Here is a 15,854-nt window from a genome sequence, read left to right on the forward strand (position 1 = left end):
GTGACCTTACATGGCAAAGGGGGCTTTGCTGATGTGATTAAAGGTCTTTAGGCGAGAAGGTGATCCTGGATTATCTGGGTGGGCCCTGGGTGCAGACACAGGCCTCCTTGTAAGAGGGAGGAACAAAGAGACTGGAGGAGGAGAAAGGAGATGTGACACGGGGCCGCAGGGCAAGGAGTGAGGACAGCCCCGAGAAGCTGCACAGGAAGGGCAGGGTCCTCCGCTAGCGTCCGGGGAAGCACTGCCCTGGGAGCCTAGGAGAAAGGCAGGCCCGCAGGCCCCGCCCAGACCTCCTGAGTCGGAATCTGCATCTTTGCAGGAGGCCCGGGGATCACCTAGAATTTAGGAAGCACTGCTTTAAGCGATGCTCAAAACCTCCCCTCCAAGCACATGCTTCTAGACGGGAACGTGGCCACCACCAGTCAGGACCCACCACTTGGAGTTAGGGTCTCGAGGGGACAGACGCATCTGCAAATCAGAACCACAAATCATCTGCAAATCAGACGCATCTGCAAATCAGAACCACAACCATCACGGTGTCTTCTGTAATTCCTAAAACAACTTTGGGCGAAAAACGGCTTTTATTTTCAAAATAGGTGCTGACTACTGGATTCAGAGCTGCCCTTCAAAACAATCCCCCCAGCACATGCCTTCCTGCATCTGACAAACATCTGTGAGGGCGCTGGGTGCCCAGCTTTGGGCTGAAGTCGCCTGGATAGACCTGGGGCAGCGCCACCACGGCAGCCAGAGGAAGGTGATGTCTGTGCCCCGGCCTTATCTCCAAAAGCAACTGGCAGTGCACGAACGGACCTGCTGCTCTCTGCTCTGGAGCTCTTTTACAAATGCGAAGTCGGCTCAGGATGCTACAAGAATACTCAGTACCGACGTCCTGTGGATCACTTAAACAAAAATATTAACGGATTAACGGTAGGGGTTTGTTTCTCTTACACATTTCTGCAGCCAACCGTGCGTCTTCCTGGGGTTGCGAGTGCTTATCCAGTGACAAGGTCATCATCCGACAACTACAGGTCCCTTCAATCTGACATTCCAGCTGGCACGAGCCCCGGCCCATGGACGGCCAGGGGACGCGCCTCATGGCCCCCGAGGGGTGTCATCAGATCCCAAACCCGTTACCAACTCAACTCCTTAATTTCTGTTTCCTCACCTGCACACTGGGAACAACAGTGCTGGAGTTGGAGGGGCTAATAAACCGTATCCCTGTCCGCCACGTTCTGAAACAACCGATAAAGGCAAAGCCGCCGGGGAGATGGGGACAGCGCCGGAGTCCATCGCTGAGACTGGGCCACGTGGCTGCCGAGGCCCCGAGGGAGCCCGCGGGATGCGGAGGAGGCGGTGATGCAGCGTGTGCAGTGCACCCTGTCGCGCCGAGCTGCAGGCTCGCCTCCTGGCACGAGGCCCTTCCTCAGCTCCCAGGTGCGCGTGCAGCTCCGAGGCGGCACAGCGGGGCCGGCTCTCCCCACCCCGCACCCACCTCTCCTCCCCGTCCCGGCCCCTGCCGCCCACGGGTCCGGCCCCGCACAAGGAGCACCAGCCCAGGCGGGTGAGCCGGCGCCCCCGGCCGAGCGGGCTCAGTCCCTTCGCGTCAGCCCCTCCCGTGGTGTCACTCGCCCCTCTGTCCCTCTGACCAGCTTCCTAATGTCACGCAGAGCTAGGACGCCCATCCGTCCAAGGGCAGGGCCTTCCCTGCCAGGACCGGAGCACCTGCTCTCCGCGGGAGGGGATGCCAGAGCGCCGCCCAGCTGTGCCCGCTGCTCTCCCGGGGGCTCCCCTCCCCTCACCCCCACTTCCCCGGCTCCGCCACCTCGTTCCTGCCGAGGCCTCCCGGGTCTGCTCCCCTAACTCCCGGTCACCCTTCTCTCCCCCTAGAGCTAACCTTCGACCGGACTGAGACACGAGGAAACGCCAAGGCAGAGCAGGAGGCGCACCTGCTCTCGGATCATCGTCGGGCTGAAGGGGCACACGCCACGGCCCAGCACAAGCGCTTGCACGCGCGCGTGAACCCGTGAGCCGACAAACCAGCCGCGTGCTGTCAGTACCTCCTTCCAGCACTCCCCACTCTTCTCCCTCCCCGACGCGCAGGAGGCGGTTGCCGGGCGGGTGCGCTGGGTCACGGGCGGGTGCGCTGGGTCACACTCCCGAGGCCCGGAACCGCCGCGCGCCTGAAGGGAGGCTCTGGGCGGACAGGACCCCGCAGGTGCCAGAAGAGGGGGCGCGTCGTCACAGGCATGAATGAGGAGCACCTGCCTTGTGCGCAATTCACACATCAGAGGCACACAGGCTTTGGCAGACTCTTCTTTTATTTAGGAGACCAACCCCCCCCCGCTGGTTCGCACTCCCGACAGAGGCCTGGGTGACGTGCACTGTTCCTGAACGCCTAACGGGGGAACAGGAGCCACCAGGGCCGCGCCTTCTAGAAAGTCAGGAAGTGGGCAGTTACTTTCATCGTGGAGAAGGGCGTTTGCACACAGTATGGTCACCCCTCTGCAGCCGGCCACTTCTAACTGCAGGATCAGGGAGACGACTTTTTACATTCATATATATATTTCCTTCAATCATATCTTAGAAATCAGCTCTGCCACGCTAAGATTTACGATAAAAATAAAATAATTTGCTCTGTAAACTATAGTAGAAAGTTTCAAATGTCTTAGTTAAAAACTATCTTCCATACAACGGAAAAAGGCTTTTGTATTCTTTTTGGGTGAAAGGAAACCCAAACAGGCTGTGGGGGAGGCTGCCCTAGCGCGTTGCTGGGACCCGTGCGAGCGCTTCTTGGCTGCAGGCCGTGAGAGAACAGAGCCGCTTTCTTCCCTGCAGGCGCAAGGCCCAACTTCTTCTCCCCTGGGCTCTTCCAAGATGCTTAAGGCTGCTCCGCCGTTGCCTGGTCCGTAGCAGCAGCAACAAGCTCTGTAAGAGCTGGAAAGCTTCTTATGTCCTTTGTCCGCAGGCCTATCTTTTCGATCTGCAAAGGCCACGGGGATGAATCAAGTTACTGCGAGGTGAGCTGAACGTGGAGAGACCCTTACAAAGAAGGAGACAAAACATCCATCCTCACCTCACCCTCCGCGGAACCAGAAAAAGGCAGTTCCCTAATGACTGGAAGGGTATTCCTTCCTTTCAAATAAATGAAGTAAAAAATTTCCTTATCGTAGAATTTATTTCGGGGGGTCCTTCTAAGAAGCCAGTGTTAAGTTATGTCAGTTCATTGAATCAGACTCTCACCAGGACAAGAGCCTCTTCTGTGGGCTGGAAGAGGAGACTCACACTAAGAGAAACAATAAAGTAATTTTTTAACTGAAGCATTTTCAGAAAACAACCGGCCTGAGACCTTCACTTCTTAGTGTGCCATCCACAACCTTTTCTCAGAAGCTGATGAAGTCAAACAGCTTTGCACAGCAGCTACTGTGGATTATTTCAGTGACAGAGACACAGCATGCAGCGTCCTTCCCACCTTAACCCAACAGCCGTCAGGAACTACACGCGCACGCGTGCACAAGCGGACCTGGAAAAACCCAGACCGAGTGTTGAGTCTCTGCTGGCGTGCTGTGGCTCGTCTGGGGGCTGGGGTCGAGGACTGCCTTTCCCTTCCCTCCCCGGCCCACAACTCTTTTGCTTGTTTGCTCTTCATGTGTCTATAACCAACTTTCCTGCCTGTCAAAAGACTTCTAAGTTTCTCTTGAGAAATCAAGAAACAAGGCAACGGACTTCTGCCAGAATGCGTCTCTAAATTCACCCGAAAGGGGAAAAATTTAGATTTTCAGTGATGACCCTGAACTGTATGAAAGAATGACTAGAAAACAAGGCATCTTCTGATGGGAATGTTATGATCTCACTTCTTTTTCTCTCACAAAAAGGTCTTCCTTGAGGATCTACTGCTACAGACAACCTAAGCAGTTGACAAAGCCAGTTTCTGAACACCCCAAAGCTCTGACAGTCTGTGAGGACGGAAGGCCCTGTGCGGAATCCACACCTGCCCCTACGTGATGGTACCTACGTGAATGTCCACCCACACGCCGTGACTCCAAAACCTGTGTTTTATAGAAAACCTACAAAACGCAGGCAGGGAAGCAAAGAAGCTGTGCTGAGATATTTCTCAAGCACCGCACTGAGAAATCAACAGCCTAATGCTTCTCTAGTTATTCTAAAGCCAAACTAACAAATATCTCAAAAGACCCTCATCTGGCACCCATGACGTATCAGGCACGTTCCAGGCAGTGGACCAAACGGACACCATCTCTGCCCATGGGCTCACCCCCAGCGGCTTCGGGAACATGAATGCCGGCGAGCCAAGAGGACGTCAATTCCCTGGACCTCAAAAAGTCCGTCTTTTCTTTCTCATATTCCCTAGGGGCACGTCCTCCTCCTTCAAGTGTCTGGGGCCCTGGCCCTCTTTTCTAGCACCGGGAATGGAGTCCCGGTCCCTCCCAGCATCTCTGGGCTCAGGCGCACCACCAGCTGGCTGCCGGGCCCTCGGAATGTGGAGTCAGGCCCCCTGGGAGGACGGCGGCGCTCGGGTCACCTGCTCTCCTAAATATGCGACGTCCAAGGCCAACTGCAGCCTGATCTTGTCATCGTCACTCATGCCGCCGCCACTGGGCCCGGCGGGGGTGGCCGGAGTGGTCCTCCTGGCTTGTTTCAGCCTCTTCAGGCTCTCCTCCATCTTCCTCACGGAGTTCAGGACGTCCGACACGGTCTCGTAGTACCTTGGGCACGAGACACAAAGACTGGTGAAACAGACACGACGCCAAACACGCCCATGAGCTTTGTGGACCAAAACAGGGGTTTTTAAGATGAATATTCAATTCCAGTAAAAAAAAAAAACCAGCCACGGTAAATACCGTTTCTCAAGACTGAAAGAAAAACAAGGTCTTGAGTGTCTAGCACTGCATCCTCTCGGAACATGAGAATTATGTACGTGAATTCTGTCTAAAATTTCAGCCCTGAACACTAAGCGAGAATCACAGGCCAAGCTGTCTTTCCTGTGTCAGGGGTGAGCAGCTGCGGCTCGTTCCCCAAATGCAAGGGACAAACCCATTTGCCGTCAGTTCTAGGAAAAGCTTGTCTTTTGAAACGTATTTCAGAGCTCTTAAATAAAACTAATTGCCTTTAACTAGTTTCAATATAATTTCCAAATTATAAATGAGTTATATTTCAAAATTTTGTTTACAAGCTGGTTACTTGGCATTTGGAATACATTTCCCCACAGAAACAGTATGATAACTCATTATTATGTTCTAAGTTAACTCACAAATGCTGCTTAACTCATTAGTAGTCGAAAGAAACAAAATACTACTGCAAAATTAATAATTAAACAAAATCCAACAATAAAATCAAATAATATACTTTCTGAAATAACTCAGTGCTGGATCTGGGGAAAAGTAGGGGGAATCGGAAATGAAGAGACGTTCGGCCACAGTGATACTGAAGACCTCCCCTATTCTCGTTAGTGTTAGGATTTTGACACCCATCCTTCAGCAGCTGTCATTACACTGCACAATGAGCGTTTCCGCTTCCTTGATTACACTGGTCTCCCCAGCGCAAGTCTGCTGATTATGTGGCATGACTGGAGCCATCATGGACTGACAGAGCTGAAGAGAAAGGACCTGAAAGGAGAAAGCGTGCCTGGACTCGCAGAACATTCCTGCATGAAGCGACGTTAAGGACAGTCCGAGGCAGTGTGCCGGGGGGACTGTGGAATGTGCCAGGGCCCCGAAAGGTGTGTGAGCTGGGCGAGGCCAGGCAGAGCCTTGGGTGGGGTGGAGCGAGCACAGCCGGGACGGGACTGAGTGCCCACACCCTGCCTTGTCCAGCGATGGGGCCACTGGATGTTCTTACTACCTTATGTACAAGCAGCCTGTGATGGTCCCAGTGATCTCCGGCTTAGGGCTTTTCTAAGAAAGTGCAGAATAGCCCGCTTTTAAGCTACTTACTTATGCGTGCTCTCGGAGAGAGCGCCTGCCAGCCACCGCTGAATCACGGCTCGCTTGAGCTTATCCTCGTGCCCGCTCTGCAGCTGGTACAGCGGCTTCAGAGCACCGTCCACGTACGAGGAGGCGGTCGTCGGCACCTCCTGGGATCATGTCGGTAGCGGTTAGAGATGAACAGAAAAACAAAAAGAAGGAAGAGAGCAAGTTACCCAAACCTCACGTTCAAAAGGGCATTACGCAGGTCCCAGTCTGGAGACACATAGAAGCGCTGTCCACAGAAAGAGCCGCGGAGACCGAGAGCGAGCCGGGGAGGACGCCGCCCGGAGCCGACTGGACTCGGGCGCCCTAGCCTGGTGCCCACACGCATCACCCGGCCACCTCGTTAATCCCGGGTCTGATTCCGTGCGTGTGCTGCAGGGAGGGGAACGGGCCAAGTTGTGAGATGGCACATTTCTAACAAGTTCCCACCAGTGACCATCCACTGCTGGTCAACAGACAGAATCTAGGATGTCTGACTTTTCTTAGTTTTGGTTTCTTCATCCGTGAGTAAGGACACGGGCACTCACTCTGTAGGACTAACGAGGGTATAAAGTCTTTAGCACGGTGTCTGACCCACGACGCAAGCGCTCGGTAAATGTAACACCCCATTGAAGAGAAAGGGAAAAGTTGCTAGATTCCTAAAGGAAAAGTAATGAATTTGGCAAAATAAAATAGGTCTCTCCCACTTCAGACCAGAAAATCGGGAGATAAGGTACTCTCACTAGAAATGGGAATTCTGCTGCGTGTCCCAGATTTTAAAAGGAAAAGGAGAACAGCCCCAGCGGAGGTGAGCTGGGTCTCAGCTCAGCACTCAGCCCAGCCGCTCGCTGCACCCAGAACACGGGCCGGGCGGGAAGAGTAACCCCGACAGCAGACCAGGCCGCAGGCTCAGCGCACAACAAAGATGCAGCCCCGCCCGCCCAGGCATGTCTGTAGGAACTCTGGGATATTCCAAAGGAGCACAATGCTGCAGGGGATTCTCACAGCTCCTGAGAATAATTTCAGTTGTAAATGGCCTAAACTCCAACTATCCAACTGGGAGAAAAGAAAATCTAGAGGGAAAATAAGTGAGAACTAGCAAGAATGAAATGAGCATAAATAAACGCATGAAAATGAGAGTTCAAGGGGGAAAACTAAAACGCTGGTAAAAACAAATCCCCCAATCCCCATTCTACAAAGTGAGGACACAGAACTCGGCTTTGAACACCAGTGTGAGCTTAATTTTTCACCTTATAAATGCCTTTAATATTTTTTAATGCAGCTTTTTTTTATACCTTATCCAGTAAAAGACAGGAGAAAGCAGGTACTTCCAATGACAATATAAAAGAAATAAGGTAAATTCAGATCTTTTCAAATATAAGATATGAAGACCAAAAGAAGGGTAGGACTTAAAAATATTTTATTAAAATGCTTTCTTTGAAAATACGACTTTTCCTTAAGGCCAGAAGTCCGTGCTGTGCAAGTCCAACTACCTAAGTTGTGTCTGTGCCACGTCTCCTGAGGAGCCCCCTTCTCACAAATAGGGTTTCTCTCCATGACACGGATTCTCCCCCCGAGAACCTTTTTCTGTCCCTCGCTTAACCACTTCCTCCCTCTCTGGCCTTCCTGATATATATTTCCCCACCTCGAAATCCTTTTCAGTGAGGGCACTGACCTTATTGGTTCTTCGGTACAGCCTGGGAACCTCCAGGGCACTTTTCAGGTGACTGAAGCAAGACTCACTCAAGTCCTGGGTGATTCTGTCGCTCAAGGCAGGCACACAGGCAGACAGGGACAGCCGGGAGTCCTCCAGGGCTGCTGCAGAGACAGAAGCCTGTGTTTAGTCACGCTACCCAGGCCCAGGGGTGAATTCTGTTTTAAATACCGTCAACGTATTTAGAGAGCGTACTACAACAAACCAAATCAAATCAAATCATTAGAATTAAGCAAAATACCTCATTCAAGGAAGTTATAAACACAGAACAGAATACAGAAACAACCAAGGACTTACAACTGGAGAAGAAAATGGTTAGTTAAAATTTATCCTACAGTCTCTAAAATTCTATTGTAAATTATTTCTTATTCAAAGATTTGCTGAATCTAAAGATTCATTTTTACCTGAGATAGAAGAAAAATTCTTAAAGCCAATCACTTCAAGTTTTGGCCTGATTGTTTCCAAGAGTTCTGGAAGCTGAAATAAATATGCACTTTATATAGTCAGTTACTTTTTATAAATCAAAGGAAGAGTCAATTCTTTATGCATCTACAAACTCTAGAATATTATTAATGAATGATAAAACTAAACTCAGAAATTCCAGTGATTTTCATCAGAAGAAAACAAAATTCCTAATTAACGCTTTCACTATGAAAGAATCCAACAACATGGAAAACAGCATTTTCACGGCTCTTAACAGACCCAGAAAATATGCAAAATCATTTTCTATTCTGTAGCTCTCCCCAGTACCAAAAAAACTCATGGTAAACACCACGTTTTTGCTCCAAACATACAATATTTGTCCAAGCACCACAAAATATTTAAACTTGAGAAAAGCAGAATTACATATCACAGCACTTAAATACATGCATCCCACAGAGTTCTGTCCATGGTAAAAGCAAAAACATGGAATCTATTTGGAGAAAACAGGAAGGAGTGTTAATAGGTCAGCACTTTCAAAGTATAGCTGAAGATTACATATTACCCTGAAATACTGGGTAAGTGAATTAGAAATAATTAAAATCCAACCCACTAAAGGTCATGCCTGCACAGAGTAAGCTGAGCTAATGCAAACAACAGTGGCGCCTGGCGTGCTGCAAGCCTGTGGCGTCGCCGCTGGAAGGGAAGCCGAGGCTCCGGGCCAGCACGTCCTAGGCGGGACCGGTGAGCAAGGAGGAGCGAGCACGCCGGGTAGGGGAGCGGGAATATCCGCTCTGGACCCGATCTGGAGCATCCTATCTGGAACATCGCCTCCAGAAGGGAGGCGAACGGATGTCCTCTCAGGGCGCCCTGGGCCCACAATTCTACGCCCCATGAGGCCAGACGCTGCACACACTGAAGCCGGGACTTAGAATCCCCCTGGGACACAGGCTCACCTGATCCTGAAGCCTGTCCAGGTCTGCGACCACGTAAACAAGCTGAGTGCTGGAAACGGGGACGACGGGCTTCGTTTCGGAAGGGCCGCTTCCTTGGTCTTCGCAATTTCCTTGGGTGACAGAAGGATCTTTGCTGCCAGTTACCAAAGGCTTTTTAATATCCTTGGCACTTTCATTAGAGATGGGCCTGAGTAAAAGCTGAAAAAAAGGATTTCAACGATTAAATGTGTTTCCACCAGCAAGATACATGAGCACTTATACAGGTCAATGACTCACCATAAAATGCCAGCTGTCCACAAAGGATTCAGTGAAAGTTTACTCATGAAAAGTCACCACAACCCTCTCTCCAGGCAGGTGTGGAAAATAGAGAAACAGGACAGACTGCAACCCCATGTGCATTTCCCCTCCTTGACTTAAGTAACAGGCAGAAATAAAACAATAGGCCCCTAAACTAAAGGAAAATTAAGATCTGGAACATCATAAATTTTAAAAAATTAATTAACTGCTTAAGGTAAATAATTTACTGTATTTACTTAATAAATTTATTATCATCTTAAGGGTAAAAAAATCAAAATCTAAACCTCAATTATGCTTCAAATAACACAAACGACAGAAGTGTTCTTTGCATGATGGATTGCTACAAGGGGAAGAAACCTACGAGATGTGCACTGGGATCAAGAAAAGAATGGAATATTCTGGATGTGAGAAGAATTACTGGCTAGCATCGTGCTTGGGCGTGATGTAGCAGGCCCAGGCCTAACAGAACTGTACCAACCCGACCGTGTGCCGGGAACTGCACGGTCTTCGTGAACAGTTTCACGGAGCAGGGTGGTCTCCTGAGACCCCCTCTGAGCAGAGAGAGGCAAAGGCGGAGGAGGAAAGGAACTTCCGTGGAGCGCCGCTGTCTGCCAGGCCCCTTGGTTATCAGTTGGCTGGTCAAATCTCTCTCTACTCCTCACGACAAGCACAGACAGAAGCTGTTTTCCTACTTTACAGATGACGAATCTGAGACTCAATTTCCCTAAGACCACGAAATGAGATAAAGAGTGGCAGAGCCAAGGTCTGACGCTGTCCTGAAAGCCTGCACTCTTTCCACTGAGATGCTCTGCTTCAGCTGGAAGAGCGCTTTCCTTTCCATGGGTGAGGCCTTCCTCACGTCGCCTTCCCTGAGCTTCCGCTCACATCTCTTTTATACTCATCACCTTGCCGTGGCCAGGGCGTGCGTCTGTCACCGAGCTGTCTGTGCAGCAGGCCTCCCTGAGACGCGGGCGCAGGGCCTGGCGGGGCCGGGGGCTCAGCAGCGGACCACACGAGTACTCCCGTGGCTTTACGCACAATATCTAATAAGCCATCAGAGGCGTGCGGACACTTAATGCATCCAACTACTACTTCTGAAATGGAGGGAAGGTTAATTAATTTTACTACCTTTTAATCTCAACCACTTGGAGTTTTTACACTTCCAAATACTAAATACTAAAATACGCATTTTTTAAATCATTTTCATTAAAATGGGCATTTCTGTTTTAGTCTGGAGGCAAAGATTCTGGTTTTCAGAAGGGAAAAATGAGGTGGTCGGTGTGGCGGTTTTCAAAAAGACAAAGCACTGACCACGTGACAGCAGACACCCCTCAAGGCCACACGCGCAAGAGCGAAAAGGAGACCCAGAAGCGGAATTGGATAGAAACTGAGACGCTGGCCTGTAGTCCCCGCATCAACCTCTCATGACAACACGGCCCCTAAAACTCTCAGCACGTTTAGCCTCACCCATCTTGAATTCGTTTCAGCCTGGATTAGGGATGAGCCACCCGCCAGCCCTCACCTCCTTGACAAACACGGAGTACCGCGCCAGAATCTGCAGAGTGAGTCTCCACAGACGATGCACCAGCGACGGCAAGAACATCTGGTCAGACCAACACCTCTGCAGGCTGCTCCACGTCCTGTGAGAAGCCAAGAGGCAATACGAACTTCCAGCTAGACAAAAAACATACAGTTAAGGAATCTCAGCTGAAGGGCTAACGGCTAAAATCTTCAACGTACAACCCAAGAGTGAAGCCAGTGGCCTTCTCAAGAACCCTATGTGGTCAGCAAAGTTTTAGGGAGGTGTTTCTAATTTTACATGACTCCCCCTCCCAGGCATTTGATAAACATTAAACATAAACAGCATTCAGAAATCATCAGTTAGCAGGCACTTTGTACCAAATCAACAAACACGAGCTGGAGTGGCAGTCACTGGCAAGGGTTTCATCTTTGGTTCTGAATTTGTCCTGTCTTCTCCTCCCCTCCTGAATATGCTATTTCAATACAGAATGTCGATTACATATGGCCATTTTTGGCAAAAACAGCTGGAAACCAACTTTGGGGCTAAAAGAGTGCAGTTTAGACGGAACTTGGCTGCACGAAAGGGAGCAGAAAGTGGAGTGGAGCTGCCCAAAGACCTTTGTGGCTATAGGAACAGCCACCTACTAGGTGAGTGGCCACCGGGGACGGCTACAACATGACACAGACGAACGAGGCTGTAGGGATGCAAATGATGCAAACGTGTCTGGAAAGCGTATCCTAACCCCAGCCACCTGCGCACGGTCCCAGGACTGGCCCAAGGGCTCTGGAGGCCTGGGGCCAGGAGCCCCAGCTGTGAGCCGTCCCCCAGAGGGAAGGCCGTCCTGGTCCTTCACCTCAGCTCGGGAGAGAAGCGGAGCGTGGCCACTTGGCTACAAAACGGGCTGCTCCCTTAAGCACAGCAGCGGTTATATCCCCTTGACACGTTACACTGAGGAATGAAAATGAGGTCTCCTTCCTGTGTTCTTAAAGCAGCCTTTTTATCATCTCTGTACAGCAAGAAGCTCTATAAACCTCTTTTTAAAAAAGAAGTTAAAGTACGTCTTTGGGTCTAACTTACTGGAAGACAGGAAAAGGTGAAAGTGCCCCCAAGGTACTGAGGTCCCCAAGATGACTTGGTGAGCCTACTTAACTCACTTAGTGACAGCCTGTCATTTGTCACTTTGAGGAAGTTACCTGGTGCGTCTTCCAGGACATCTGTAAGTGCTGCTTCTAAGGATCCCGCTATTTCTCTAAATCTGAGAGAAAAACAAGAGCGTAAACTGTTGTTTTCTCTGCTGCAGGCGGCTGTCCCACCCATCCTCCCCTCTCCCCACGAAACAGGACCTTCCTCCACTGGCTTGCCGGTGAGGCCAGCGCTGTCAGAGGTGCCGCACCAGCCCTGATGCCTGTTCCCCAGACTTTTTTTTTTTTTTTTACTGAGCAGGAAATAAACGTGTCTCAATTAACCCACCAGGAAGCCATTTCCGGCAAGTCCCACCGGCTATAATCAGGTAATCACTTGAAGGCCGTAAGACTGGTTTTTCCAATCCTCTTACATCAGCCCTATCAGAAGAAAGTGAATGTCCCCCAAACTAGGAAACGGGAAAGCTATACTGTGTGTCTTTGTTTGCAGCTTGAGAAAGTCACTGAAGGTAGGCAGCTCCACCAGAACAACTCTCTGCCTGGTGCTCTTCGCGTGTCTGCTGCCGGGCTCTCGCGCTGCCATGGTAACTGGCCCGGCCGGCCCCGAGGCTCAAGACCTGCTTCCTGGATGGGTTTTCTTTTTCCTCTGCTGGCGCACTTGTCCCCTCATACCGTCCTGTCACAGACTTCTATTTTAATGACTAGTGTGGACACACTGTTATGACTCTGAAATGAAAACTTTGTCTGTGTGTGTGTGTATTTCCTTAACTAGCTGCTTACGTAGCATCTTTCTTCCCAACTATATAACTCTTCCATCTTCATACTTTCTTCATACACTCTCTGTCACCTGCTAGTTCCTTTGCTAGCAATAAGTTCTGACACATGCTGCACATCAGTTTACTGAAGTCGTAATTCTGGTGTTTGGACAGCACTCACGTGCTTTTTAAAAGCAGTTCAGAGACTGGTTTTCAGGAGCAAAAGCACTGCACACGAGGAGCAGCCGCCCTGCCCGCCACAAGGTGCGAGTGGCTGACAGCGGGGGACTCTGGGCCGCCCTGGGCACTGGAGCTGGCCGGTGCCCGCAGCGTCCCTGCACCACAGGGAGGGAAGGGACTCGCCCTCTGCCCCGTGAAGCCTGCGAAAGGCCAGTCTCTCCGAGCAGCAGGGAGAGGCACAGAGGGAGCAAGTGACAGAAGGCAAGCGGGGAACAGAAGAGAGCACCGGGGCCCAGCAAAGGAGGCGGTGGCCCCGAGCACAGTGAGGACGGGGAGGGGCTGCCCCGCAGTGGAGAGAGCAAACCAGCACCTGCGTCAGCCTCAGACCCTCAGCCCACCTTTCCTCCAAATCCACACAAAACACGGAAAAGGCCTGACAGCTAACACAGCACCGTTTACAACAGGGAACACCGGGCCCCAAGGAAGGGAAGGGCCTGTAAATGCACGGCACACTCATGCTGAGCGCAGCATGAAGAGAGGTCAGCTCGAAGCTCTGCAGCCACGAGAAGAGCAGGCATAATTCAGTGCAAGTAAAGACACGGGATAAAATTATATGGACGCCTATGACAATTCTGATAAACACACAAACGAGAAAGTGCTAGAAGAATGCAGCAGACCCGACACCAGTGCATTTCACACAGACGTGCTGACTGCGTGGGACCAGCTGTTGGACCCTTAAAGGAAAGCTGTCTATGTCACGTGACCCAGCTGTCCCCTCAGTCCCCAAGAGCCAGGAGCCCAGCACCAGCCCCTGGCACAGCCTTGCTGGGCAGTAACTTCCAGGACTGAAGTGATATGTTATACTTCTTAGAAAAGAAACAAAGTGAGACATTACTTTGGTGAAATTTGAAAAGTTGTGCTGTAGTCTTCACGTGTATATGGGATGCTATTCTACTCTTGATAGGAGATTTGTAAGAAAGGCAACCCCAAATACAAACACTCCCAAATTCTTACATTTGGGTTTGGGGAGGGTCTGGAGACGCACTTCCCAACGCACGTCTCTACTTCGCGCGTGCAAACACTTGCGGAGGGTGGAGGGAAAGGAAGGTACGTTATGCCACACGGACTCCAGGTCACAAAGGAGTTACACCACGCTCAGCGTGTGCTGAATGTAACAGACACAGAGCACACATGTGACTGTCCTGGGAGCATATCACATTCTAGCGAGATTTCAATTAAAAAAGACCTAACGCTTTGCCTGTGGCATTTAAGGGGTGACCAGCCCAGTTTCCAGGTAGCCACTGATTCGCTACCATTTGAGACTGTTCTGCGCACACGTGCATTTAATCTCTTCCTATGAGAAACGGAGTCCTAACCCTACTTTCCGATACTCCTGTAAGAACAAATGAAGCGCAGACACAGCAGGGTACCAGGGGCAGGAGGGGTGCACGAGTGCTCAGAGCGGTGCGTGTGGGCAGGGCTGCCTTCTTCCTGAAGGTGACGGGGATGCAGGCACAGAGTCAGACCTGGGAGCATCCACCTGCTACTGAGGGTGCAGTATTAGTACTTCTTCCTAGAAACATGTCAACCCATCACCACCCCACTGGCTTTAGGCTTACTTTAAATGACCCTGAAGTGAATCAGGTAACACTACAACTCTGACCCCAGCAGTGTTTGCAGAACATTCTGTCATCCCTCAGAATAAACAATCTAATGCCTGATAAAAATCGACAGAACGGTGTCCTATAAAGTATTACTTGAATTTATTTCTTAAACGGAAAAACAAAGGTATTGAAAGTTATTAAGTTCCACACTTCATAACTCAAACACCATTTTAAAAAAAATTTTATACATTTTAAATAAAACTGTTTACAAAGAAAAGTTAACCAATCCCTTTGAATGCTATGGCTAAAATCTGCTGAAGGTGAAAACGTCTTTCAGGGCACCGGCTGAGTTCCAACATAGTTTAAGGCTCAATCACCGGCTTTGAGAGAACGTATAATGAGAGGAGAACCTGCAGAGGCCGGGCTGTGCCACCCCTGCGGGGCCCAGAGCTCCAGGAAGCAAGGTGACAGTGCAAGATTACCGAGCACGGGGCCATGGGGTCTGGGGAAAATGACTAGAAAAGAGGGGTTCGGAGGCAGTAGACGGGAGTATGGGCTGTGACGGCGTTGGATATCTAAAGCAATCTAATTTTGAACCTGGACTACAAACGACATGGGACATTTGAAACATTATTTCTCTACTGCAGTCTTATGCTATAAAATGATGCTTCACCATTTTAAATTCTTCTCACAAACCAAAAGGGCTTCTTGCCCTGGCTTGGTCTTGATCATCACGTAACGATTACCTCCCATGCAGTCCATGAGTATCTTAGACAAAAAAAATCCTTAATTTCCTACCTACAGGATAATGTAACCTTGAAAAATTAAGCATAAAACCCAGTATTGCATGTAAAAGGGCATCTTACTAACAGTCTGACAGCTATGATTTCACTATCAAAAGATGATTACATACATTCTCCATCATGGCGAGTAATGACAAATCAAGGTATCTAATTCTTAGTGTATTTCCCTCTGTAATTATTCCTTAGAACTCTGGGGAAGGACTGCATCATAATTAATGAAAACACCCAACAATTTAAACAGAAACCCTGTGAGTCTTTAAAGAGCGTGCTAACTGAAATGCTCTGGTTCACACCATTCTGTGGAGGAGCTTGCTGTGATCTCATTCAGGAGAATCTGCAAACACGGCTATTACCATCTATTTTTCCAAGGGAACACGTATTGTTAAGAATTTATCCTAAATGTCCCCAAATAGTCTACAGACCACTTACTGACATAGGTGATATCATTATGACATCTGGAAGAAAAGGGTCACCATTTTCCAGAATAGAGAGAAAAAT

The 15,854-nt window shown here is 49.9% G+C and overlaps 1 protein-coding gene across 7 annotated transcripts in view; it reads right to left on the bottom strand.

The window, feature by feature from the left end:
• Positions 1-2,300: 2,300 nt before the first annotated feature.
• The window catches only part of COG2 (component of oligomeric golgi complex 2), a 41,477-nt gene continuing 27,923 nt past the window's right edge, over positions 2,301-15,854 (bottom strand). For 2 of the 7 annotated variants that reach the window (XM_036828608.1, XM_036828611.1), the window contains 8 exons: positions 12,066-12,127; positions 10,873-11,024; positions 9,054-9,251; positions 8,082-8,154; positions 7,639-7,781; positions 5,949-6,088; positions 4,538-4,721; positions 2,551-2,980 (listed from right to left, as the gene is read on the bottom strand). In XM_036828608.1, the coding sequence (XP_036684503.1) occupies positions 2,879-2,980; positions 4,538-4,721; positions 5,949-6,088; positions 7,639-7,781; positions 8,082-8,154; positions 9,054-9,251; positions 10,873-11,024; positions 12,066-12,127 (1,054 nt within the window). In that variant the 3' untranslated portion in view covers positions 2,551-2,878. Of the gene's footprint in view, positions 3,040-3,065; positions 3,284-4,537; positions 4,722-5,948; positions 6,089-7,638; positions 7,782-8,081; positions 8,155-9,053; positions 9,252-10,872; positions 11,025-12,065; positions 12,128-15,854 lie in introns of those variants that run through there. The other 5 variants (XM_036828605.1, XM_036828609.1, XM_036828606.1 and 2 more) reach the window with 5 other exon arrangements.

The sequence above is a fragment of the Balaenoptera musculus genome, chromosome 16 (genome assembly GCF_009873245.2).
Source record: "Balaenoptera musculus isolate JJ_BM4_2016_0621 chromosome 16, mBalMus1.pri.v3, whole genome shotgun sequence".
NCBI classification, from domain to species: domain Eukaryota; kingdom Metazoa; phylum Chordata; class Mammalia; order Artiodactyla; family Balaenopteridae; genus Balaenoptera; species Balaenoptera musculus.